A 25,945-nucleotide genomic window follows, 5' to 3' on the forward strand; every position below is an offset into this window, starting at 1 on the left:
TCTGAAAATGTATCTTTGTTGCATAAAAATGAAATTAAGTAAATAAAATATATAAAGTTTTTTAGGTTTAAAAGTTTGTAACAACTTTAGTTTGGGGTCCCATGATTTTCTGTTTACTATATGGGAATTTTCTATAGCTTTAAATTTGTATGAACCATGCATGTAGGGCTCATGTTTGTCAACTTCTCTATATAATTTGGTGAGTGACTTGCTTTAGGGAGTATATATGGAATTTTTTTATATCTTAATGTTGTGATCTCCAAACAATTTACAGCAGACTTATTTTCAGAATATTATAGCTAACTGTTATTATTGTATTTCCCTAGCCATCTATCCCTTAGTTTTAAAGTAAAGGCATAGAGTGTATGAGTAATTTCATTATTTTCATTCTATTTTAATTATTCTTTTTCCTTTCCCCCAGTTCATGGCTCTTCTTTGTCTTTGGTCTCCAGCACTTCTTCTCTTTACTCCACAGTAAGTACTGGCTGTTAAGGAAAACCTTCAGCCTGTGCCAGGCATACAGATAATTGAGCAGATCAACATTTACACAGACACTATGTAATAAAATAAGGGCATAGTTGAAGCTACTGTGTATCAAGTAAGCTGGCAGTTGATTTTCTATTTCTTTCAGGCTCAGTAGTATGTGGTTTCACTTGATTTCTGTGAACTCATTATTGTAAACAATGAGTGGATGCAAAACTGAATTTCATAAAACATATGCAGGAATGGACTCCTTGAAGCCATGTTCTAAGCTTTACCATAATTTCTTTTCCAAATGCGTGAAATTATAGTTCTGTTTTTGCCAAAATGAATTTTTCTGTTCATTAACTGTAATTTCATCTTTTTCAAAAAGGCTGTGGGAGGTTATGCTCTATAAGAAACTTCCTTCATGCCTTGGTGGTAGTGAAGTACATTTAAAGCAGTTTACCGAACTCAGTGAGTCTTGAGTACTATGAATAATTCTTAATCCTGTATTGAAAGACTCGTGAAAAGTTCACAGCCTTTAGCTGTCACTGAGTAATTAAGCATTAAGGACAATATTAATTTTTTCACTGATTTTCATTAGGTTTAAATGTTCCAGCCTTTTTCTTGTAAGTTAATCATACATATTTACTGCCATAGTTGGATCATTCAAAACGAATCATCATTGCAGATACAATATTATTCTTATTTCTCCATTTAATAATTAAAATTGTCAAACAATAAAAAATGAAGAGAACACTGTTGGTGTTTAGATGAATTTACTGTTTGAAGCTAATGGTAAAGAAGTAAGGAATATGAATATCTATTAAAAGAACACATAACAGAAATGTGAAGATTCATTCTTCCTCTATTGTTTCAGTACTGCCTCTTGTTGAGGAAATGTGTTCTATAATTTAAATCTCTACATAAAATCAAATTATGAAACATCACTATAATAATATTTTAATAAACACAGTAATATTTGGATAAAACTTCCTTGTGAATCCTGAGAAAGGCTCCTGGATAAAAAGGACAGTTTTGAGGAAAATAAATAGAAATTAGTCTATAGCAGGGTCTCATGGACTTTTCTATGACAACAAAAATGTTTCATATCTTCACTGGCTATTACAGTAACCAGTAGACACAGATTGGTATGGATTATCACAGCCTCTTATGGCAGAGAAAATAAATATTTATTTTAATTTGCCTTAATTTATAGTGCTGGTTTATAGGGAAAAATGGAGGTACATTTAAAAAATTGTTGAATGGCAGATAAAGGGAAGTTGGATTTGATAAATGCACACGGTATCCATGTGTGGAAATGTCACACTGAACCCCACTAATATGTATAATTAATATATGTTAATCAAAAGCCAGGCATAATAACAGGGATAGTGGCACATGCCTATAATTCCAGCACTTGGAAAGCTGAGGCAGAAGGAACAGGAGTTTGAGATGAGCCTGGGTTGTATCCTGAGCTCAAGACCAGCCAGGACTGTATAGTGAGACCCTTTCTCAAAAACCAAAACAAAACCAAAATCAACATAGGAAGGAAAGGGGCAAAGGGGAAGGGGAAGTGGGAGGGGTAGGGAAAAGGAAAGAAGGGAATGGAATCAATATGAGAAAATGAAAAAACAGAAACAAAGTCTTTGTAAATAGGGAAGGATGGAGGGGTCAAAGGGAGGGCAGGGGAAGGGGGAAAAATAAGAACCAAGAGAGATTATGTAAAGGTGCAAATTTCCAATAATGAATGTAACTGTATTGTATACCTAAAATGTACCAATAAAATTAATTTTTTAAAAAACAAAAAAATAAATGTTTAATTATAAAAAAAAGAAATGGGATGTCCTAACAATAAAGGTAATTAGAAATCATAAAGAAGTACAGTATTAAGTGTACAATATGAAAAAATATTATGGAGAATATATGCATAGATGTATAGGCCAACAATAATAGCTGGAATATCTGGTCCCACTGAGAGGAAATTCATCCTTGTTTACAGTCCCCTCTTGGTTTTGGCATGTGTTTTCAAGGAAGTCACAGCTTCTACCCTCTCCTCCTCTCTTTCTGACACTAAGGCTAAGTTTAAGTCAATAATTGTCATTTCTGTTGCTTTTCCCATATGATAGAAATATCCCTTAAGAAATATTTGTAAGCCAGAAATATATTGGGCTAAAGAGTGTCTCTATTAAGCCTAGAAAAATCAAAGCTATACTAGAAAAACTGTGTGGTTTTGTTTTCTTATTACCCAGAGCCCATTTCATTCTTTATAAGCCTGATCCTGTTAGGTATTTAAATTTTTGAACCATATAATAAATGCATTTTGGGTGTATGTGCTGCCAAAGGGAGCACAATAAATGCTTTTTTGATTGGTTATATTTGTCTTGGACTCATTCTGCACATAGATACTAATTTCTATTGGCTTTCTGAGAATAAATAGCACGATTGATTCATTGTATATCCTCTTCACATGTTGCTTAACATAGATAATGCCAAATAAGGGATTTTATAAATTAATGAATTTCAATGAAAAGTAAATGGATATTTAATGGCTTATAGAATAATCAATTGATATAATTTTATTAAGGAAAAGTTCTATATTGTTTACCATCTTTCAAGGTACTGTGATATTGATTCAAAACCAACATTGAAAAATGGCAAGTAATAAAATTCTAACATGATATTGTCAACCCCATACCTAAGCCATTGAAAGAAATATAATAATATTCTGACATGGTGTTTCAAATTTATAGTACACCTATCCAATATTGATAACTGTAGTGTATGGGCAAGGACAAGGATTAAAAAAATCATAATTTTGAAATATCAGCTGAGAGGAAGGTCATGTTATATGAAATATATAGAATTAACACAGCAGTTATGCTTCCTCTTAATGTATGTAATTTATGGTTATTTTGATGACAAATATGTTAAGAATATTTATTTTTTTAAATAGAATAAATCTCTTTTTCAAATATATAGATTATTATTGAGTCTTTAATCAATTTAACATAATCCTAAAATGACCAAAAACAGAATTTGGACAGAATAAGCTGGGAATATTTCTACCAAATACCAGGGAAAAGTAATTATCATAGTCAATTTTGCTTTATATTTTCATTGCTTAAGACAATTAGGTTTTTAAGTTGGAATTCCTTGCTTCTGAATGAAAAAACAGTACATGAAACTTTGAAATTATGAGAATTTAAAAAATAAGATTTTCACTTAAAAATTAAAAATGTGATGTAAAACATTCCAGATGTATGTCAACATTGCTTTTAAAATACAGATTTCATACAAAGACTACTAAGATCCTACCAGTTAACCACATTATTACTTAACTACCATATTACAAATGACATTTTTTTCAAGGTAGAGAAAATATAAGAAAGATAAAACTCAAGTAAAGAAAAATGCTTATGCATGAAATATATCCTTATCAGTATAATCTTTTGTTTGTATATTCTAAAGAAGAAGAAATAAAAAGCAGTTAAGTTACTTTTGCATCAGTTAATCAGGAAATATCGAAAAGGTAGAGAAAGAAGATCAGATTCTTTAGCTTTGGTTCTTTCAACAATGACTACATTTTTACTCTTCAGAGACAGGGGTCTCCTGCGACTTTCCAGAATGAGGAAGCTTTCCAATGTAATGGTATATGTAACTCAGTTTCTGGTATTTTGAAGGCCAGCATGAAGAAAACAAAACAACTAGGAGGCCAGGCATGGTGGCACAGGCCTGTAATCCCACCACTCTGAAGGCCGAGGCAAGAGGATCGCTGTGAGTTTGCGATCAGCCTGGGCTACATAGTGAGTTCAAGGCCAGTCTGGACTATATAGTGAGTCCCTGTCTCAAAAAAACAAAGACAAACAAGCAAACAAAAAACCCCAAAGAAACTAGGACTCATCAAAAACATCCGAGGAGTTTGTTCCCACCCAGCTTCATTTCCAGGAGTCATGTAGCCAAAGACTTAAGCATAAACTCTCATCACCACCTTGACACCCGACCTTTTAGGGTTTAGCTAACTTACAGCCCAGTTCGCTTATTTAATAATCATTCAGGAAAATACAAGAAAGTAGAAACTAGTAACATTTATTTTCTATCATTATCAATAGAGGTCAGTTTTTCCTTCAGCTTTATTTGGCATTCTTTTTAACATGCAAATCATAGAATACAGTTATTACTCCTAAATCCCGGTTAAAGGTCCCTATATACTTTCATTAGTCCATTTTCTACAATGTGTATGAAAATGTACAATACTCAATTTTTTATGTACCCATATGTTTAGAGCATAATTTTATAAGTTTGTTAAGATCGAGATCTTAGTTTTTAATTCTATCCTTCCTTTAAAGCATATTATATATCCTGGATTAAGTTACTCATATTTTAAAGTGCTTCATATTTTATATATATATATACAAAGTAATGTTCATTCTAAATCCTTTAAGATCCTGTTTTCAGTATAGTAATTGAAAGCTGTTATATATTTTATGCTACTATATTTGATCACAAAATATTAAAAATGCAATTATTTCCATCAGTTAAATGTATAATAAATTGTTATAAATTTATAGTTAAAATTCTCTTTCTTTTTACCTTTTACAGGCTGAAGAAAAGGCTCATTCAGAGGTAAAATCTTGTAATATTTTAATATTTATTTGAGTATTTTTCACCTCTGGTGAAATGTGTGTTGTTACCAGTAGAGGTCTCTGTGATATAACAGCATAACTACAGGACTGCATATAGAACCTAGCTAGTGGATAAATGAAATGGTCTTAGGCATTACATTGCTTCTTAAAAGACAATGAAAGGAAAGCTTCAGCAGCAAACTCTCCTCTATCATTCTCTATTCAGTCTTAGGTCAACATCTCATGAATTATCTGCAGTGATGGACACTCATTAACTATTGATGAATGAATAAGGTGTAAAATAGGAAAGCCACAGTTCTGTCTCTTTCATTATAGTCTTTGTTCCACTTCCTGTGATCATCTACATAGGATTAAGATCCAAGTCACCAGGCCTCCATAGCAGAGATAGCAGCATCACAGCCCATCTATTTTGTGGCATGACCTCGTGGCCTGTCTTCAGTCTTTTATGTCTTGGATGATATATTGTTCTAATCACACACATTTCACAGATACCTGTTTGGTTGCAATCATGTACAAATCAAACTGCGATAGAAAAACTGGATAGAATATTCTTTTTCTTTACCTTTGTATAAAAGTGAGCCTGGCTAAGGCAAGTAAAAAAACTTCAATTAGGATTTTATTCAAGGTGAAGTAATGACTTTTTGATAGGTTTACACTGAAGCAATCAGACCACAGGGAAAATAAGTGCCATAGCAACATCCTTTGCAACATAACTCCTTTCCTTTGAAGTCTTATTTCATCAGCTTTTAAAGTAAAATTTGTCCTATGTTCAAAAAGTTGGAAAAATAATAATTGTATAACTTATCCTTATAATTACTACAGAGTGGATTTGATTTTTAAAAACCTAGGGTGTTTTCTTTATATCACTTTTAGCAGTTTCTACTATCAATCATAATATAACTACTGAGGTATAGAAATGATGGTTCTATTTGCCTTAATAGTGGTTATCCAATTGCCCTTTTATCATTTTTACCCCACAATGGGTCATGGGTTTTTAAAATGAATAATTTAAATTACTTTCCCATTTTCTGGCTTATATGTTAATGGAATTAGAACCATGTAATAGAGTATAGTTCGAGAAAATTTCTTTCAGCCTGTATTGGTCTAAGAATAAAACAGATGCTCTACTTTCTAGAACTATTTTTAGTTGTCATTCTATGCCTATAACTCAAATTTAGTTGAGGCTAGGTATGTCATTTTAAAGAAACTATAAATGAAATGGAATAGTATTTGGTGAAATTATATAAATGTCTACTATCTCTGCTTCCAGCTGTGGGTTCTCTTCCTTTTTAAATTCTCTCAGTGCTGACTACCATTTCTTTTCCACAAAATCTATTATGCAAGAAAAAAAAGACAGTTAATGAACTGTGTCCATAGTGTTCTTTCCAATTGAGACAGTATTCCAAAAGTCCAGCTCCAATAATAGAGCACTTGTTTATGGAAACAAAAAAACAACAGAGTAGAAGGTTTGGCATGTTAAATAAGTGAATTCCTGGACACCAGAAATGTACTTACAGAACCTTGTGTCTTATAGTTGTAAATATTTTACAATTTTAATCTCTGTTTAAATTACCTGACAGCATGATATATTTAGATTATATTGCAGATGCTTATATCAAAATTTTAAATATTATGTGATATGCTTTCACATTTTTCTATTTCAGCTGTATATAAAATGTGAACTAGAAAGGCAAACATTTTATAATATTTGTCAGTTTATCTAGTTGTACCATTTTAGTGATTTCCATTTAATTCTTAACTGAAGATATCTATAATGCATTTGTGCCTGAAGTTATTGGTAGGTTGCTGAATAAAAAGGATTACAATAAATATTTGGGAAGGCTACTCTGTTAATCATTAAAACTTCATTCTATAAAACATTTTTCATGTATAGGTTCATTAAATGTTGAATTAAAGCTAACTTTCAAGTAGTATAGAATATCCTACAGCTTATGAGGAGTTGCCAGACTATACAAAATTAAAATATATACACACTCAAAAACAATCCAAGATTTTCAGAATAGCAATATGGAATGTCTTTTGCAAACAAACAAGCAAAAATAAATTCAAAACAAAAAATACAATGTGTATGATGTGTACTTAATTTTTTAAAAAATGTAGCTTTCTAGCTGAATTTTATTACCACAGTTGTCTACAGGATTAGAGAGAGAAAAATCAATGAAGTCCACCGCCTCCTGACTCAGGGAGGAATGCAGCAAATGGAAGAGGATTTGCAGATTTGAGTTCCAACTCTGACGTTAGACACTTGCTTCTTTCCTACTTGGCATTTGATCACTGGTGTTCACATCTCTTATGTTTAGGAACAGGCATAGTCAAATGAGCTAAATATAGTACTTGGTTTCTTGGATTGAATTTTTGGTTTTTATTATCGATTAATATATTGATTTTACTTTTTAAAATTGCATTCAGCAAATCCATAAGCTGAGAAGAGAGCTGGTTGCATCACAAGAAAAAGTTGCTACCCTCACATCTCAACTTTCAGCAAATGTAAGTTTGACTTTTACATATATTGCAGCAGATTTTTATATAATAAAATGGGATAGTTTTATTAACAAATCTTAAGTGTCCAAAACTGTACAGACATAAGATACCAAATGGTAGGACTCATACGGAGTTCACGTTTTCTGACATTCAGTAATGAAATGTAAATCTAAATTGAAGAGGAGTCAGAATATGTTTATAATAGTATCTTGTACCATACTGGGTTACAAACAATAATAACAGTTATAAACATTTGCTTCTTTTCTTGTTTCTTGTTTTTGTTACTCTCCATACATAAACTTCTCCCAAGCCCTAACATAATAATGGCTGATAGTGTTTGACTTAGGAAGAGAAAATATTCACGTTTCTTGCCTCCATTAGCTCCAATTATTGAACAGTTAGTTAGGCATACAGTTAATTCTAAAAGATTCACTTAGATCAAAGTATGGACAGCACAGCTACGTGGTAGATAGGATACAATTCTCTCAAAAAACCTTCGTAAGTTTCTCAAAGCCTTTTAAAACACTTTTACTGCGACCAAAGCAGCTTAGAACGGCAGAAATGATGTCAACAAAGGCCATCAATTATATTAATATTTATCGACTGTCTTACCATGTGCCAGAGAGTACTCAGAGTAGAAACACAATAATAAAGGAGAACATGTGGCCTTGTGCCCCATCTCAAGGAACAATAGTGTAAAAAGCAACAGCAAGGGGTAAGGGAATTCCTGCTATTTTGCCACGTGTCTGGCTGCCTCTGCTTAACATTAGTCTCTTGCTGTGTAGCTTTGGGCTGCTCCCTACTTTACCATTTCAACCTTTCTGCTCCTCTGTGGAGATTTTCAGTTTTCTAGACAAAGCATGAAATATCAAGAGCGAACAGACATATGACACAGTGTATGACTTTCATGAGAGTCACCTTAAAAGTAAAAATTATTTTGTAAAATAAAATTCACAGGAAACAAGTCATTTCACTCAGAACATACTCACTTTCACTTTGTATTTGAATTGATTTTATTCTTTCAAATTTGGAAAAATCATATTAATTCTGAATTGACTCTTATTTTTCACACATATTGTAGAGGATTCCAAAAAATGAGAACAAGTTTTAGAGAATTATTTTGGTAATTCTGGAAGACAACAATATTATTTAAATATTTTATTTCTAAGAATAATTTTTTAAAAAGTAGTTCTAAGACCATGGTTAGTTTTATACCATAGGCTGTGTGTATGAGAGTATAAAACACTTCTTTTAAGGTTCCTGAATTTGTTGAGGAAACAGAAGTGTAAATGCCAGAAAAACAGTGGATAGTGGCCATTTCCACGAAGGAAGGCTCAATGACAGACCTCATGTATTAGACTAGAGTGTAGGAAGCTGGATGAAGGATACAGGAAACTTTCTGTACTATCTTTGCAACTTGTTATAAGTATACAACTATTTCAAATTTTATTTTTTTGAAGCAAAAAATTTATTGGTACGTTTTAGATATACATAATGATAACACTCAGCATAGAGAATCTGCACCAGATCTACTACACTTTTTTCCCATTAAGTTTATTGGTACATTTTAGGTATAAAATACAGTTACATTCATCATTGGGATCTTGTACCTTTACATGAGTATCTTGGTTCTTATTTTTGCCCCTTCCCCTGCCCTCCCTTCACCCCCTCCACCCTTCCCTATTTGCAAAGACTTTGTTTCCATTTTTTTTCTCATATTTTCTCTTTTCCCTTCTTTCCTTTCCCCTACCCCTCCCACTTTCCCTGCTCCTTTAGACCTTTTCTTCCTGTTACACAGTATCAATTATACATTTTTAAAATAGCAATATCAAGATCTGGGAGACATTACCACAGATTTTACAGAATTTAAAAGGATATAGAAAGCATATTGCAAAAATCTTTTTTGAAATAAATTTGACAACTTCTAAGAAGTACCTTGGAAGAAAAATTAATGAAACTAACTCTGAAGGAAATATAAAATTTGAATAGCACCTATTAAAGAAAGTATATTCCTAGCTTGAAAACCTACCTATATGACAACAACAGGCTCATATACATTTTAACTGATAAATTATATCAAACAATTAAAGCAGAATAAACAAGGAACACTTCTCCCCTCATTTTAGGAACTCAATATTGTGCTAATCCTAAAACTGGATAAAGATAAGAGAAGAAAAAAGTATGAACACAGAAATTTATTTAACAAAACAAACTATTGGAAGTCAGATCTGGCAGGATGTAGAAAGTGGTTTTGTTATAAGGATGGCAGTGTTGGTTCAGCATTGGAAGATCCACCCCCAAAAGTCATCATTTTAATAGAGGAAAGGAAAAAGCCATATGATCCTGTCACTAGTTGGGGAAAAAGTATTGGACTAAATTCTACAGCAGTTCATGCTAAAAGCTATCAGGAGACTAGAAGTAGAACAGAACCTTCTCAACAGATTAAAGACATGTACTCCATACTTCCAGTGAGAATGCCTTATATGAATGGAGAAGATACAATGCTTTCTCCTTAAGGTGGGGAATAAGGGCAGATATGCCTACTCTTCATCTGTCCATTAAACTTTGAAAACTAGTCCCAACCAAAATAGTCTGGCAATAAAATGACACAACTAGGATAGGATTGGCACGGCAGAAGCAAAATCTTTATATGCAGATGAAATGATCATCTACAGAGAAAATACTAAGAAATCTCTAGGAGCCCCTAGAACTTATAGTTGAATTTAGCAGGATTAGAAAACACAAAGTATATATAAAAATTCAGGTCTGTGTATACTTGCTATAAATGAAGAATTGGATATTGAAATTTAAAAGTTATGTAGGAGTACAAAGGACCTAGAAAAGTTAAAAAAAAAAAAAAGACAAAAACCAGTGTTGGAAGACGTTTAGTACCTAATTTTAAGACTTCTTCTAAAGCTACAGTAATCAAGGCAGTGTTGGTGTAAGGAAAGACATATAGATCGTTGGAATAAAACAGAGAATCTAGAAATAGAGCCACACATATATGGTCCACTGAGTTTTGAAAGGTTATTTAACATTAACATTTTATAGAATATAAACTCAATTCAAGAGCCGAGGAAGAGATAGTGTTTTCAGCAAACGGCACTAGAACACCTGGTATCCGTATATAAAAAATTAACCTCAACCCTTTATTTCCATACATAAAAATAACTTGAAGGGATCTATGAACCTAAATATGAAAGCCTAAAAGTATAAAACTTTAAGAAGAAATTATAAGGGAAAATGTTTATGAACTTAGGGTAGGCAAGAACTACCTAGGACAAAAAAAAATGATGTATAAAAGAAAAAAATTGATAAATGATATTTCATCAAAATTTAGAACTTTAAATAACATCATTAAAATGAAGAGTAGTCCTCAAACAGACCATATTTACAATGCATATAACCTATGACCAGAATATATAAAAAACTCTTACAGCTCATTAATAGACAACCCAATTGAAAAGTAGACATAAGAAGATGATAAATAGCCAGTATAGCACAAGGAAAGGTGTGCAACTCTAGAATCAGAAAAATACTAATCAGTACAATAACAAGACTGAATTATACCCTCATTAGGGAGATGAAGTTAAAAGTTTTAAAAGCCTTGTCATGACTTTTTCTTTTTGTTGGATTCTCCCCCTTTGCATTTAATTTGTCACATCCAATGGATTCATTCTGCTGGGTTTCCTGGGGTTGTGATCCTCATTGTCTTTTCCTAGGGTATTGTCTAAAATTTTTTGGAGTGCCGGTTTGGTATTCATGAAGTTCCTGAGGTGCTCTTTATCATCAAAGTATCTTATTTCTCCATCAAGTTTGAAAGATAGTTTTGCAGGGTATATTAATCTGGGTTGGAGGCTGTTTTCCTTAAGGGCTTGAAATACATCACTCCAAGCTCTTCTTGCCTTGAGAGTTTGCATTGAGAAGTCTGCTGTGATTCTGATGGGCTTTCCTTTATATGTGATTTGTTGCTTTTCTCTCACTGCTTGTAGAATTTTGTTCTTCTGTTGGATTTCTGGAAACCTAACTATTATATGACTATGTGTAGATTTTTTTTTGATCAAGGCTAGCTGGAGTCCTATATGCCTCACTTATCTGTATGTCAAGTTCTTTCCCCCTCCTTGGGAAGATTTCTGCCATAACTTCTGTGAACAGTTTTTTTATGTCATCTGCACTCTCTCCTGTTTCTTCATTGACTCCAATCAGTCTTATGTTATTCTTCTTTGCATCATCTAGCAGCTACTGGATTGATTTCTCATGTTCCCTTACAATTTTAAAGCAATTTTTCTTTTTCTCCTCTCTAATTGCAATGTTATCTTCTATATCTGAAATTCTATCCTCACATTGGTTCATTCTGCTGCACAGACTTTTGATGGAGTTTTTAATCTCCTGGAAATCTGTTTGCACCTGTTTTATGGATTCCATTTGTTTCCTATGTTGGGATTCCATCATGTTCCTCATATCCTCTATTTATTTTATCTTTGTCCTCTCTAGATTTATTAATTATGTCTTGCACCATGAGCACAATCTTTGCTGTTATCTGAGTAATTATTTCTGATTTCATTTTTCCCAGATCCTCTTTTGTTGCCAGTTCAGAGAGTCCAGGTGGTTGAGTATCAGATTGTTCCATCTTGTTTCCCTTTGGGGTTGCTGTAGGTGATCTGGAACTCTGTTTTTGAGGCTTTTTTATATGTTTTCTCATTTCCATGGGGAGGGGTGCTTCTGGCGCCCACGTGGCTCACCTCCTGTGCCCTAGGAGCTTGGGATGGCAGTGGGGGAGCTTCCTTCTGGGTTCTGGGACAGGCTCAGCTTCTCTGCCCTAGAAGCTTGGGATAGCGGTGGGGGAGCTTCCTTCTACTACATTTTTTAAATGGATGTATAATGTTAAGTTTCCTAGGTATTTCAAACTTAATTTACCAATTCCAGCTTTTTTTATTTTTGGTGGCAATATGGATTGTTAAAGCTTTTTACTATCAGATAAATTTATTTGCCTAAAATGTCAAAAGATAAAAGGCAAAAGATTCAAGTAATGAAGATGTGCACTGTCTTCTACTTTGTCAGCAAAGCAATTGATTAAAATTTACTTTTAGACTAAATATGTATTGACAACATTTATAAATGGACACATATAAATATTTACAAAACTATTTTAATGCTACTCCTATTTTAAACATTTTAATAGTATCTTCATAACTTCAAAGGATTTATTGTTATATTTATGTCTGTGTTTTTCAGGGAATATAAAATATTCCATAACATTAAATTACTAATAATTTGATTAACTCCCATCATCTTTAACTCATTCATTCATTTTGCCATTTGATTTATAATTTCATAGATGATAATAAGCCATCAGAGAAGTTAGTCAATTCTGAATTTTTCCTTACTTCTTTCTATGAAATACTGCTTAAATATCACTCAGAATGTGTTTTGTTCCTTTCAAATGAGTTAATATCTGGTAGCATTATAATGTATATAGATATATTTTAATGTATACATACATAAAGTAAATTGACTATAGGAACTGAACACATTTTGCACATGATATTTTCATAATAAGTCAAGCCTTCACTCAGTTTTTTGTTTTCTTGATGCTTGGGATCAAACCCAGCTCTGCACACATGCTAGGAAGGCCTTTAGCACCAAGATATGCTCGAAATTGAGAATATATCAATTTCTAGTTCATAATTTCTATCTGGAGATAAAGATAAGTCTGCTTATTAAGAATCTCACATTGTGCCTGAGCTAGCCAAGCAACTCAGTGTTTATTAGTTTGTTCAGACTAGAAATAAATTTTTCATTTCGGTTAAATGTGTGATCTCCACAGTAAAGTTTGTTGTTTAGAAATGAAATAGGTACAGTTCATAAGGACACATTCCAATGACTTTGTTTATTTGGAAAATATTAGTAACTATTTTTATTTTAATAATAATTATCAATATGTATTCATATTTTTCTCAGTATATGAATAACTATTAGGAATTAATTGGGGAATATTTTTGTATTTGCTATGACCCTTGTAATTGGTATGTTTGAACCTGAACCTGTGTTTAAATTTTTAAATTTGAACACAATGCTTTTTGGTTCTTTGTTAAAAGAGCAATGAGAAAGACATTCAGTCTGCTTACTTCTCATTTGACTGGCAGAATGAAGATGCTGTCATTTGACCACCCTAAGCCCTTCCTCCTCCTTGTGGAGTTGCTCTAGAAAGAAGCTCATTAAATCCTAGGGAGACTTCATGATGCTGATTCTACTAGGATGTCCTTAGAAAACCGAGAGAGGGTATTATTCCAAATTTTGTTGCCTGGCTTGCCCCAAACCTCTAACAAATAACAAGGACACAGAAGCACTACACGGCAGACATGCACAGTACCATCACTGCAAAAAGCCAGAGTCTCTCAGACCTCTCAGCTACATCTTCACACACCTAAGTCAGGTGGAAGGCATTTGCTTGCTTTCCAATATATTATGTTTACAAATCTTGGCCATTGTAAATGAAACTGGAAACTAAGACTAGTCATTACTAAGATTTTTCAAACATGTTATTGAATGAATATGCAACAAAATGAAAGGTACTGTTTTGCCTTTTAACAACTGTCTTTTCACCAAAACTCTTTTAGGTATTTTTTTTAACTTTGTGTCCTACTTCTTTGCTCTATTTAATAGTTTTATGTAATGTGGCAGTTACTTTTGCTTTTCTGCATTTCTTCTAACATGAAACACTTTGCACACACTAACAATGACAAACACTGAAGGGACAGTTTGATACAATGTAAAGTCTTCACCATACGACCCTGAACACGCCGGATCATGTCTGATACAATGTACAAGAAATATGACATGTTATTTTTCAGAATCATTCATACTTCATCTAACTAGTAGTTTTCAAATACAAAATCTTGTATTCATGTAATAATCATCATCTTAAGTAGATAGCTTTAATTTATTCAATTTTGCTCAATATATGAACAGGTCTATTAGATAGATAGACAGATAGATAGATAGGTCACTCCATCCATTGTGTTTGAAGAAATGCATGTGTTTTTATAATGATATTTCATGTTACTGTTTATCATCACAACAATTTCTTTACATAACTACATAGCTTATATTTTGTGTTTTCATGTCAAAGGCAGCTTGCATTAAAAATGTTTTTCTTTAATGGAAATTTGTCTAATTTATTTCCTTGACAGACTTCATGTACTATAACTCAAGGAATATTTATTAGTTTATTAATATAATTTATTTTGACATTTTATGCAACTGCTAAAAATTTAGTACCAAGTAAATTATAATTAATAACCAACATGAAAATCCATAGTTATTAAGTTATTTTATAAAAGGTTTTAGATATGATATTATCATATAGTTTAATCACTTTTTCTTTCTTATTTTCATTATGATAGTAAAGATCATTTTTGGGAGACAAATTTCCCTCATTTACTTCCTTTTTGCTCACTATATTTGGTAAGAAATTAAGCATTTGTTAATTCCAAAGAAAAACAATTAATCTGATAATCTAAGACAAGGTGACACAAATCTAAAACAATATTTCACTAATGTAATTTTAATATACTTGTTATTGAAAACAGCATGACTCAAATTAAAATATTCTTTAGTAAGCAGTTATAAATCAATAATTAATGGGTAAAAGTTGTACAAAATTAGAAACTGATATTCTAATGGTAAATATTTTATTATTTTCTGGTTACATAAAGGTACAAAATGTAAACAACATAATTTATGCAGGATATTGTTTGTAGCTCTGACTTACTTGCCATAGTTTTACTTCCTATTGAAGTGGAATAAAAAACTGATAAACTGCATAAAGAGTAATTTTTTTCAAGTGTATATGTTTGAGAACTCAGTCCTTTATTTAAATATTTCAGAATTAAATCCTTGCAACATGAAACAGAATCTTTAATTTATAAATAATAAATTCTAGAATTTTTTGCTATATTTCTCTTTATTTCAAAATAAGGTAAGCAATTTTAATTTTCGTAGCCTTTTTATGATTGTACTTGGATTATTTCTAGCAGCTTAAAGGCAAATCAGTACAAATGCTCATCATAGCCAAATATTGCAAATACACATGTACAGATGGCTTACTGCAATACTGATTCCCTACTACATACCACGTGGATAAGTGGGAAGAACAATGTTAAGCAACAGAAAACAATTACCAAAGAATAATGATATATAATTGGGTAGGTTGGCAGGCCAAACAATAATCTAGTGTTTAGGAATTCAAACTTAACTATGAAACTATCAGGAAAAATCAAAGAAAATAAATAAATAACAAATATTACAATCATAGTTGTCTTTGGCAAAGGAGAGGGAGAAATGATGGGAGAGGGGAAGGGAGCTTTTAGAGTTTGGAAATTCCTGATTTATTTATTTGGCTGACGAGTACCTGAATATTTATATGATAAATAGTGAAGTGCATATTTTATTTTGCTAACTTTTTATATATGTTTTCCACAATCATAAAATGATTAAAATACAAGCAAAAGTGAGATGTACCATTCTACTAATATCTAAGGATACCAGAATGTTATAACAACATTTCATGCCATTGAAATATTTTTTATTCTTCTTTTAGATTATAATTTAATTAAATCTGAAACAAACCTTGGTGTTTAATTCTCATGGTTATATGTGGTGTGGGAGGGTGACGGAGAGGAAAAGGAAGAGAGAGAGACAGAGAGAAGGATGAGAAAGAAAAAAGAAAGAAAGAAAGAAAGAAAGAAAGAAAAAAAAAAAGAAAGAATGAAAGAAAGAAAGAAAGAAAAAGAGAAAGAGAAAGAAAGGAGAAGGGGGAAGGAAGTGGAGAAATTGAGAGGGTGGAACTGAGTGGTGAAGATAGCAGAGCAAAAGAATTAGAGCATGGTGCTGAAGACCTGGAGTTTGGTAGAAGTATTCTCTACAAATTGTTCTTCTCTGTATTGTAGAATCATGTAAAGAAATATAGAGAAAGATGAATTTAGAGCTAGGAACAAAGACACCTTTGTATTATGATTATCATGATGCTAGTGAAAATGTTTTCTACATTCTAATTGTTACCAATAATGCATTAATTTTCCAGAGACCTACTTCTGAGGACTCTTGAGATCCTTTTAATAGTAATACCTCACCCTTTCAGCTCTGCTACAGCTACAGAGATATATTTTACTGGGGTCATTGCTTACTCTTCCTTCAGCAATATTAATTTTTTGCCAAGGATTGCCAAATTTTGTCTATATATAGTTTATTGTACATTTTGGCTGTAAAATAGTCAACTCTTAGGTCCTTTACAGTGGCATACCAGAGCTCTGTACATTTGAGATAACGTACCTGACATTGTTCCTCAAGCTATGGGTGGAAACTGAAACAGCTCTTCACACTTGCTACTCTTGGTTCAAGCTGTTGCACATGGTGTGTCAATAGAAACTGGCCCATTTTAGAGCTATAATAAGACCCTCAAATACTTCTTAATTCTAAGAAGTATGGTTATGTACTGCAGTATTATTCTTTGAAATTTAAAACCACAAATCCACAAAAGCTTAATTTTAAATAAAATATGACTGCACATTATCTTTGGCTGGCCTACCTATGCTTCCTTAGTTGAAGGGAATAAAGAAGTAGAAAGCAAAGCCCTTTTATTAGCGAGTTTGGAAAGTGAAGACAACTCTTTTCCATTCAATTCTTTATAAGAAGAGAAGGCGGAAAGATAATGTTAAAGCTGTCAGCAGATGTCTGACCCTTGAAGGAGAGTACTGTTACAATAGAGGAGCTAACAATATCTTCAAAGGTCATCGCGCAAGTCTAAAAATGAGGAACATTTGTCCATTGACTATTTCACTGACCTCCTTTTGGGATTTCTTCTCAAAACTTGGCAGCTCAGAACTTTATTCAGTATTTTGGGTGTCAAATCCCTGCATGATGTACAAGTCAGAAGGTGTTATTATTTGCAAGATATCATCCCCTTTTGGAAGCGGAACTAATATTAAAATGTCAAGTGACTGAAACACTGACTTTAAGAAGCCAAAGTTTAGAGATGAAAAGTGAAGATTTATGTTAAAGAGGACTCACCATGGAGAGCTAGCCGTGGCAGTCATAGTATTTAAAGAGTTAGAATACTTGGAATTAAGCATTTTGTAAAATGAAGGGTTTCATCAGTGCACATGAGATGTTGACATTTTAACTGTGTTTCTTCCATTTTGTTCACAGGCTCACCTTGTAGCAGCATTTGAAAAGAGTTTAGGGAATATGACTGGCCGATTGCAAAGTCTAACGATGACAGCAGAACAGAAGGTATGTTTAGGTATTGTCACTGAGGCTTGAAAGCAGAAGGCACATTTCATAGAACATTTAAATAATACCTGAGATGTTTCCCCTCAAAAACGTAATATGACAGAGCATCCATTGTGTACTAAATTAGAACAAGATAATACCTTTTGTTTTCACATTTTAAATTAAAGTCATGATCAGATTAATCCATATGTGAACACAACGTTTTTTTCTTTGCAATCATTATTTTACTTCTGACTGAAACTATTAAAAGAATACCAAATGTTAAGAAACAGAAACAGTTGTGTAAGAGAGAGAATATTCTTTATTGCAAATTGTTTTCCAGTCGACAAGAATTATACTCTGATAAAAATGTTCACAAATGCATGGTTCATACACGCAGTAAGAAGGCTGAGATACCCAGAAAGCACGTCTGAAGCAAATGTCAGTATTCTATAAAGTGCAGGACTTCAGATCAGGGCATCTGTGACACAGCGCCAGTCCTGTGCTGCTTGGAAGTCATAAGAAATAGCTGTCATCTGTGAATGCTGCCTTTGAAGTAATATTGTTATATAAAAAAACTCAAATATAAATATTAAGAATTCTATGGAATGGGGGAAAGAATATTGAAAAGACAGAATTGAGTTTGCAAAGGGAAATATAAGAATGTCTGTGCTTCCCAGAGAGAGTCTGGCCACTTTCTCTAGGATGACCAGTTAACTGCCTTCTCTAATGTTAGTCCAGTGTCCTATTTGGGTGGTCAGGCAGGTGCAGCCTCTGAAACGTATGGAAACTTTTTATAAAAATTACACACATGTACAATATGGGCAGGTTCCACAGAACTAGGCTAATTCTCAAAGAGATCCAAAATCTAAAAAGTTTTGGATAGTTACAGATTCTGTTCTTATATGTATCCAAGTGATGGCTTTCATTAACTTCTGTAAGGCATATCATTTGCTTTATAAAACTGGCATATATTACCAGTTTTGTAAGTTTATAAAAGTTTTTAAAACTTAATAGTCCAATTAAAATATAAAATCTAGAATCTGTATAATTGCCCAGCATAAATATCAAATAATGTTTTAGAATTGTTCTACTTCATAGATTTCTCCTGCCCATGAGAAAATACTGTCCATCCTTTTATAACAGTATGGCTAAAAAGTCTCTTTTTGAGCTTATAAGTTTTTTCTTTTGTCGATAAAAGGGAGGTGTATATTTTAGCACTTCACACTTTAAGATAATTACCCTAAAAAATAGAATTCCAAATTCTTTTAGGGCAGCTAGGTAGAAAAAGATAGACACTGGAACCCAGTAATATTGAGTCCTGGCTGTGTTTCTCAAGAACTGTCTAATCTTGAGCAAGTATATCTTGCCTTTTCTAAACTCAAATTCATAATTATAAAAATAGGATGATAATGACTACATTGTAGACTCACCATAGGAAGAGAGCTATCATGATTATGTTAATGCAGCGTGCAATCAAGAAATGTTTCCTTTATATTGCTCTCATTTTTCCTAAAATTAGATGAATCAAAGCACCATTGAGGATGTGTAAGGCATATTACTGGAAATAAATATTAATATTCAACTGTTGATATCTTTAAAAAATCAAAATTAATTTTTTAAAATTGCTCTTACTCATAATTCCTTCAACTTACATTTATAGGTACAGGTTTGTTAATTTATAATATCTGTAAGTAATACTTGAATATTTAATAATATCTCTATAATACAAAGAATATTATAATTGCATGCTCTTATTTTCTATATGTATAACTTTAAAGTACCATTGCCAAAATTGTGAAATTTTTCTAAAAGAGATTTTGATGTTTCAAATTGACTTTGTTATTTTTTACCAAAAATAAAATCATTCCAGTTGCAAACCATATATACAAAATAATGTTGGTAACTAATTTATTAATCTGAGGTTTATAAATTTGTTTTTTCCATATTGGTGCTGAGAAGCCTATAAATTTACTTGCAGTATATTGTGGTGTAATTCAGCGACAAGATCTAACAAAAAACAGTACATGAAAAACTTAATTGCAATATATGATGCTGTAATTCAGTGACAAACTCTAACAGAAGAAAAGAGCAGATAAATGTATACAACAAAATACTTGAGCCTAGATAATTACTATCACAAAGCAGCGAGCTGAGTCGAATATCAGGAACATGAAGGCACAAAAAGAGATTGCTTGTTGTCTTTTGCTCTCATTTTCTGACCTGATGAGTATAATTTAGATTGAAGAGACAAACTTTTTGGTCTGAAATTCAAGGACAAATGTATTACAGAGGTTCTTGAATTGGGGTCATGGAATAAGAAAAGACAAATTCACTGCTCAGATAGATATTTCTCTAAAAGCTGAGGGCACAACATTTAATCATATTTCAGTAAAGGCATTTCTTCCAGGAGCTGAGATAAAAGGGTATATTGTTCTCTGGTGATCCAGCAATCCTGAGAAAAAGCCTGAGGAATATAGAGCTGAGGTTTTTAACTTCTGTTATTGGAGTTCTATACTTTATTTGCCCATTTTGTCATTCACTAAATATATACTGATCTTCTGCTGTATAAGAAGAAAACATTATAGATAGAAAAATAAGTGGATGAGATGTGAATATATTTTCCTATCTCTACCTGTATCTACAGATAGTATAGATATCTCCTAGAATATAAATCCCATGAGAAATATTACAATATATTCCCTAAAATGTGTATATGACATTATACATTATATATATATTATATACTTCATGAAGAGTGTGATCCTTATATATGAAAATATTCATATTCAAAATATACATGTATGTATATGATATTCCACATGAATTTATTATATATTATATATACAGGATTATATTCTAGTAGATGACAGATATTGATAAAAGTTGATTTAAGACATCATATTACATGAGATGATAAACACTGGTGAAAAAAGTAAAACAGAATGAGTTGATTGGGAAGTTGTATGGGAAGCCAACACATGAAGAAACAAAGACCAAGGTGGCTATATGTGCTTGGTTACATGCTTATGAAATAGATAAACAAAACTATGACTTCAGTCCTGGTCTTCTGGCTCCAAAGAGTGATTTTCAATCATCATATGGCATTAATGACCCATAATTATGTCCAAATTTTAGTTTGACTTATACATCCAAATCACTCCCTTGAATAGTATTCTAACAGTTTTCCTTGTTTCCAGTTGCCATATAACACTGATTCTTTTACCAAATTTGTATGCTAGCATACTTCTGTTACACAATTATAGCATTTTTTAAAAAAGATAGGAGTGAATAACTCAACAGACAGAAAATTATTTTGCCATGAGAAGTACAAATACAATGTCATGAGCTTCTCAAAGGGAGCCAGTGTTTATTCATGTGGGTTACAGAGTAGAGATGGCAGAGAGGATCCTGCTCTGTGGCTTTGGGAGTATGATGAGGATTAATTCAGAGGAAACACAGAATGTATTGCATAGAGGCAGGAACAACCTGAGCACAAGCAGCAAGGAGGAAAATTATGGGAGACGTCACTCAAAGAACTGTGTGCAGGGATTAATTTTCTCAGAGAATGCCAGTTGAGAAAGGCTCTGATACAGATCATTAAAACAGCAAGAATTCTGCAAATATATTTTATGGGTGAAGTTTTTACAGAACTGCTAAATTTTTGTGTTCAAATTTACGAAGATTATACTCATTAAGGAATTTAGAATTCACAAGATATTCAAATTAGATTTGTATAGTTGTCATGCTGGAAAATTAAAATATATTTGGTCTTTAACTCTCCCCATTTTAAGACATTTGTCATCTGGGAGTGTTTTTTAAAAATACATACCTAGACTCAGATAATGTACACATTAATTTTTTAGGGCACAAGAAAATATGAATACCTAATTTTGAATTACTTTTTTTCTATGGGGATTTGGTAAATTTTGCTTATCAGAACCTAGGTGTAGTAGAGAGAGCCAGTTGATGAGAGTAGAAAATTAGCAAGACTTCAAAGTACAGACAAAGGAAGGACTAAGGGAGAGGAATATGAACTGTGTATCAGTGGGAGGAAGTGAAAGTATATGTTGTGGAAATTCTTAAGAGCCTTGCCTAGAAGGTCAAGAAGGTTCAATAAGATATTTTGGCCAAGTTTCTGCCTTTTATCAGTGAGACACATGAAAAAATGGAAGAAATAGTTAGAAACTTAGGTTGAAAAGAACGCCAAGCAAGGTGAATATTCCAAGAAAATATTTAGTTATTTCATTGTGAAGCATTTCAGTATGATCTTCATAAATTATTTAGCTTCAGAGGCATGTAAAAACCTATTCAAGGAGATATTGACTCCCTTTTGATTTTTTTATACCAAAAATTTTCAGATAAAACTGGAATCCTAAATGGTCAGCTGGTGTTGGACCATCATTATCTTGAACGGTTTGTGGGAGAGGGTGAGAAGTATCAAGAAAGTAATGTCTGATCACCTTATTCCCAAAATTTGTGCAGAATTACCCTAGCCCCAATCTTCCCTTTGGTATCTAATGATGACTGTAGGAAGTTGGAAACTACTAAGCTGGGGAAGCAAACTAAATTCGTATTTTTATGACATAATTTTCTTTGAAAGTTTAGTAGTGATTCTCAAAACTTAAATGTCTTCTCTTGGTTGCCTTCAAAATAAAGATATTATATGAAAATATTTCCGATAATCTAAGGATTTTGTAGTAATCTATCTCTAGAACTCATATCTAATCATAATCCTTATTCAAACTCCCACCACAGACAAAAAATAAAAAGAAATTCATATTTGTGTTTGGAAGCAACATTATAATTCCCATGGATTATAGAAACCTTTGAAGAAATACAATTTAAAAAATAAATGTGAATGAGTATAGTTATGAAATAAAAAGAAAATTAAGACTAGAAAACTACTGATAAACAAGCGTCTGCATCACAGTCAAGTTTTACCTCTTTTTTTTTTTTTTTTTTTGGTACCAGGGATCGAACTTGGGACCTTGTACTTGCAAGGCAGGCTCTGGAACCACTGAGCTAAATCCCTGGCACAGTCAAGTTTTTATTTAAAATGCTTTATGTTCATCTCTGTAATAGTATTGGGAAAGAAAGCAAGGCAAACCTGACTTTATTGCTATCTAAACTAGATTATTCTGCTTGCATAACCACACTGAGACTTCCTGTTTTTAATAAGTAATAAAGGTTTTGGTGTTTTCACATGGCACCATACTCCCTAGTGGCCACTCTCTTCTAAAAAAATAAAATACTATACAGCAAAGTTGAAGTTTCATATTATTCTTTAATAATATGCAGAACATAGACCAGAACATTTCAACAAAACCATTCCATCATTTGGTGAGGTCATAAGTCAGACAAAAAGACATAATCTCCAACATGTAAGTAAACCAAATATATAGAGGGTCTGAATGTACACAGAAGGGACCTGTGATATTTTCATGACAGAAAAACAGAGGTTTCACAAGTATGGAGATACTTCAGAGTCACCTGTGAGGAATAGGAAGGATATTTAAAACAAAGTGTATGAAAAGGCTCAAAGAGAAGAGACAGTCATAGCTTGAATGACAAGATGAAAGTGGATCTCATTAACTGCAATAAGAAGGAAGAGATTTTTGCAGATATGGGGAAAACTAATGCAGGTTTAGAACGATTATGTCAATCAAGGTAAAATTTAGTTTTCTTTTTAATTAGGACTACAGGTAGTTGCTTATAGTTATAAAGTTCACCTAAACTAAGTTTTTCACAGATGTAATTTTTTCAAATTATATAGAACATAGAATTATTTGGGTTTATTGATCCACACTAGAACCTGCTAATATTTCTTGTTTTCAAAGAAATCTTTAATTTTAGAAATTTTAGAAAGTGATTATGCTTCTGTCATATATTAAACACAATATTCTAAAAAAACCAACATTCCCTAAACATTTCACTTTTAATCATTTAAAAAACAGTTTCTAGAAGAGATTTCTCCAGAAAAGATTACAGTGTAAAGATTATACTGAAATAAGTCAGCTGGTTCAAAATTAAACTCAAATTTTAGACATTTGCATAAGATCTTATTTCTGTTTTGTTCATTTAAAACTACAGCCAAGCAAATTGCAGACCTTCAATCTACATTATGAGCATCATTGGTCTTAAATTCATGGTTGAAAATCTTATTTTAATTAAAACTCAACATGCAACCTAGCATTTATGTTATAAAACTAATATTCACATTATCTGATTCATTAATTATGTAGCATAGGTGCTCTTTTTTATTAAATTCCTGGTAAAAGCAGAATTAATTTGTAGTAAATATTTTACCTCTTAGAAAATTAATTTTAAGTATATAATATATTCAGTTTTGATAAAATTTTCTATTGCTAGTTTGGCAAGGCCCATTATATAGAAATCAGAAAGATTGGAAGAAATAATAAATTGGGTTGGAAAGTTTTCCATAAATATGTTTTCCATTATGACAAATAAGGGCAAATGGATTACAGTCAAGTATTTCATGGCCTACATATAAATTCAAGAGGTTACTATTGATTTCTCAGTATAAGGTTCCTTGATTTATAAGATACTAAAAGTATATTAAGAGAATTAGTTTGTTTTTAAAATCTAGCTGTTCTCTGTTAGAGATACAAACATTATCTAATGAACATAAACATATGAAATGTCAAGTACCTATTCTAAACTTGCATATCATTTCAGTTAGCATTGTGTATTTTTTATTGAGTATCTAAGGTTAGAACATTCACTGGACATTCCCATGTAATAAGAAATTTCATGTAAAGAAAATCCTGCCTTTTTGTTCTATATTCTTGGAGATATTAAGTACAGATAAACTATTCACCAAGGGGTGAGGAGCCCGAACCTGATTGTTTGGCTTTCTGCTAAAGATTCTAGAGAAAATCATGAATGACAAGCACATTATTAAGGAATTTTCCCTCTAAGTGGTCCAGAAAGATCTAGTTTTTAAGATTGCATCACCACCAAGAAACATGCCTCTGATGGAAATATTGTCTAAGCGAACAGTGCACAAGCTACTTTCCTTTTTCTTTTTTTCCCCCAGCTATCTTACCTTCTTCATAAGAAGTAATTTCTAATCAAGTAATTCACTTAAATAACTGTTAAAGACAAGTTGAAATAGTGCTGTGTATTAGGCTATAACTTTAAATTATCCTAAGGTCAATAAGAAAACATTTTATTAAAAATTTGATTTATAAGCTGTTTCTGGTAATTTATTGTTCAAGCACTGTGTATCAGACATAATATTTTTAAAAATATATTCTCGCATTGCTTTGGTTTAGTGAACCTGAGTCCCCATACTGGGAATTTTACTGGGTGAAAAGTTTCAGCATCTAAAACAATCTTCATATGCCAACAGAATTTAGTAAAATGGCCTTTAATAGAAGTGAGTTAGGGATGAGCTTCAGGTTGTACACTTGTGTACAAAGAATCAATTACCAAGTGGAAAATACTTTACATAAAATCTAAAAATCAGTTATTTGACAAAAACTCAAGGTTTCTGGTTAACAGTAAATACAATAAAATGCAATTGTGTAATACCAATATCTAAATATCTAATGTAATCATAGATAATTTTATGAGTTTGGTATCTAAAATCAATGATGTGATATCTTGTTTTGCTTTCTATTGGTCACCTTGGATGTCACCCTTTAAAAGGACTAAAGACCACAACACTTTTATAGGACTATAACTAAGAAAAAAATGTTTTAAAATTTTTCTTTAGCTAAGAAAGAAGTTGGTAGGTAAAATATAACAAGGTCATCCAAGCATCCTTATCTGCAGGAGGTTGGTACTACATAAAATCAAACCCACTTTATAGTGAACTTTGAACATGGGCATTTTATTTTTCTCCACAGATATTAAAACTTCCAAACTGTTTATTCCACAGGAGTCTGAACTTATAGAACTAAGAGAAACCATTGAAATGCTGAAGGCCCAGAACTCTGCTGCCCAGGCGGCCATTCAGGGAGCACTAAATGGTCCAGACCACCCTCCCAAAGGTATATTTAGAAATTTTGCCATTTTTATCCAATATAAAAGCATCT

The 25,945-nt window shown here is 32.2% G+C and overlaps 1 protein-coding gene across 10 annotated transcripts in view; it reads left to right on the forward strand.

Annotated features, from left to right (window-relative positions):
• The window catches only part of Nav3 (neuron navigator 3), an 813,909-nt gene that overhangs the window by 745,542 nt on the left and 42,422 nt on the right, over positions 1-25,945 (forward strand). For all 10 annotated transcript variants that reach the window (XM_013072315.3, XM_013072311.3, XM_087192477.1 and 7 more), the window contains 5 exons: positions 422-474; positions 5,065-5,088; positions 7,539-7,616; positions 17,820-17,903; positions 25,789-25,900. In XM_013072315.3, the coding sequence (XP_012927769.1) occupies positions 422-474; positions 5,065-5,088; positions 7,539-7,616; positions 17,820-17,903; positions 25,789-25,900 (351 nt within the window). The remainder of the gene's footprint in view (positions 1-421; positions 475-5,064; positions 5,089-7,538; positions 7,617-17,819; positions 17,904-25,788; positions 25,901-25,945) is intronic.

The sequence above is a fragment of the Heterocephalus glaber genome, unplaced genomic scaffold (genome assembly GCF_053883595.1).
Source record: "Heterocephalus glaber isolate CG9 unplaced genomic scaffold, H.glaber_assembly_v1.0 deba00001571, whole genome shotgun sequence".
Taxonomy (NCBI): Eukaryota; Metazoa; Chordata; class Mammalia; order Rodentia; family Bathyergidae; genus Heterocephalus; species Heterocephalus glaber.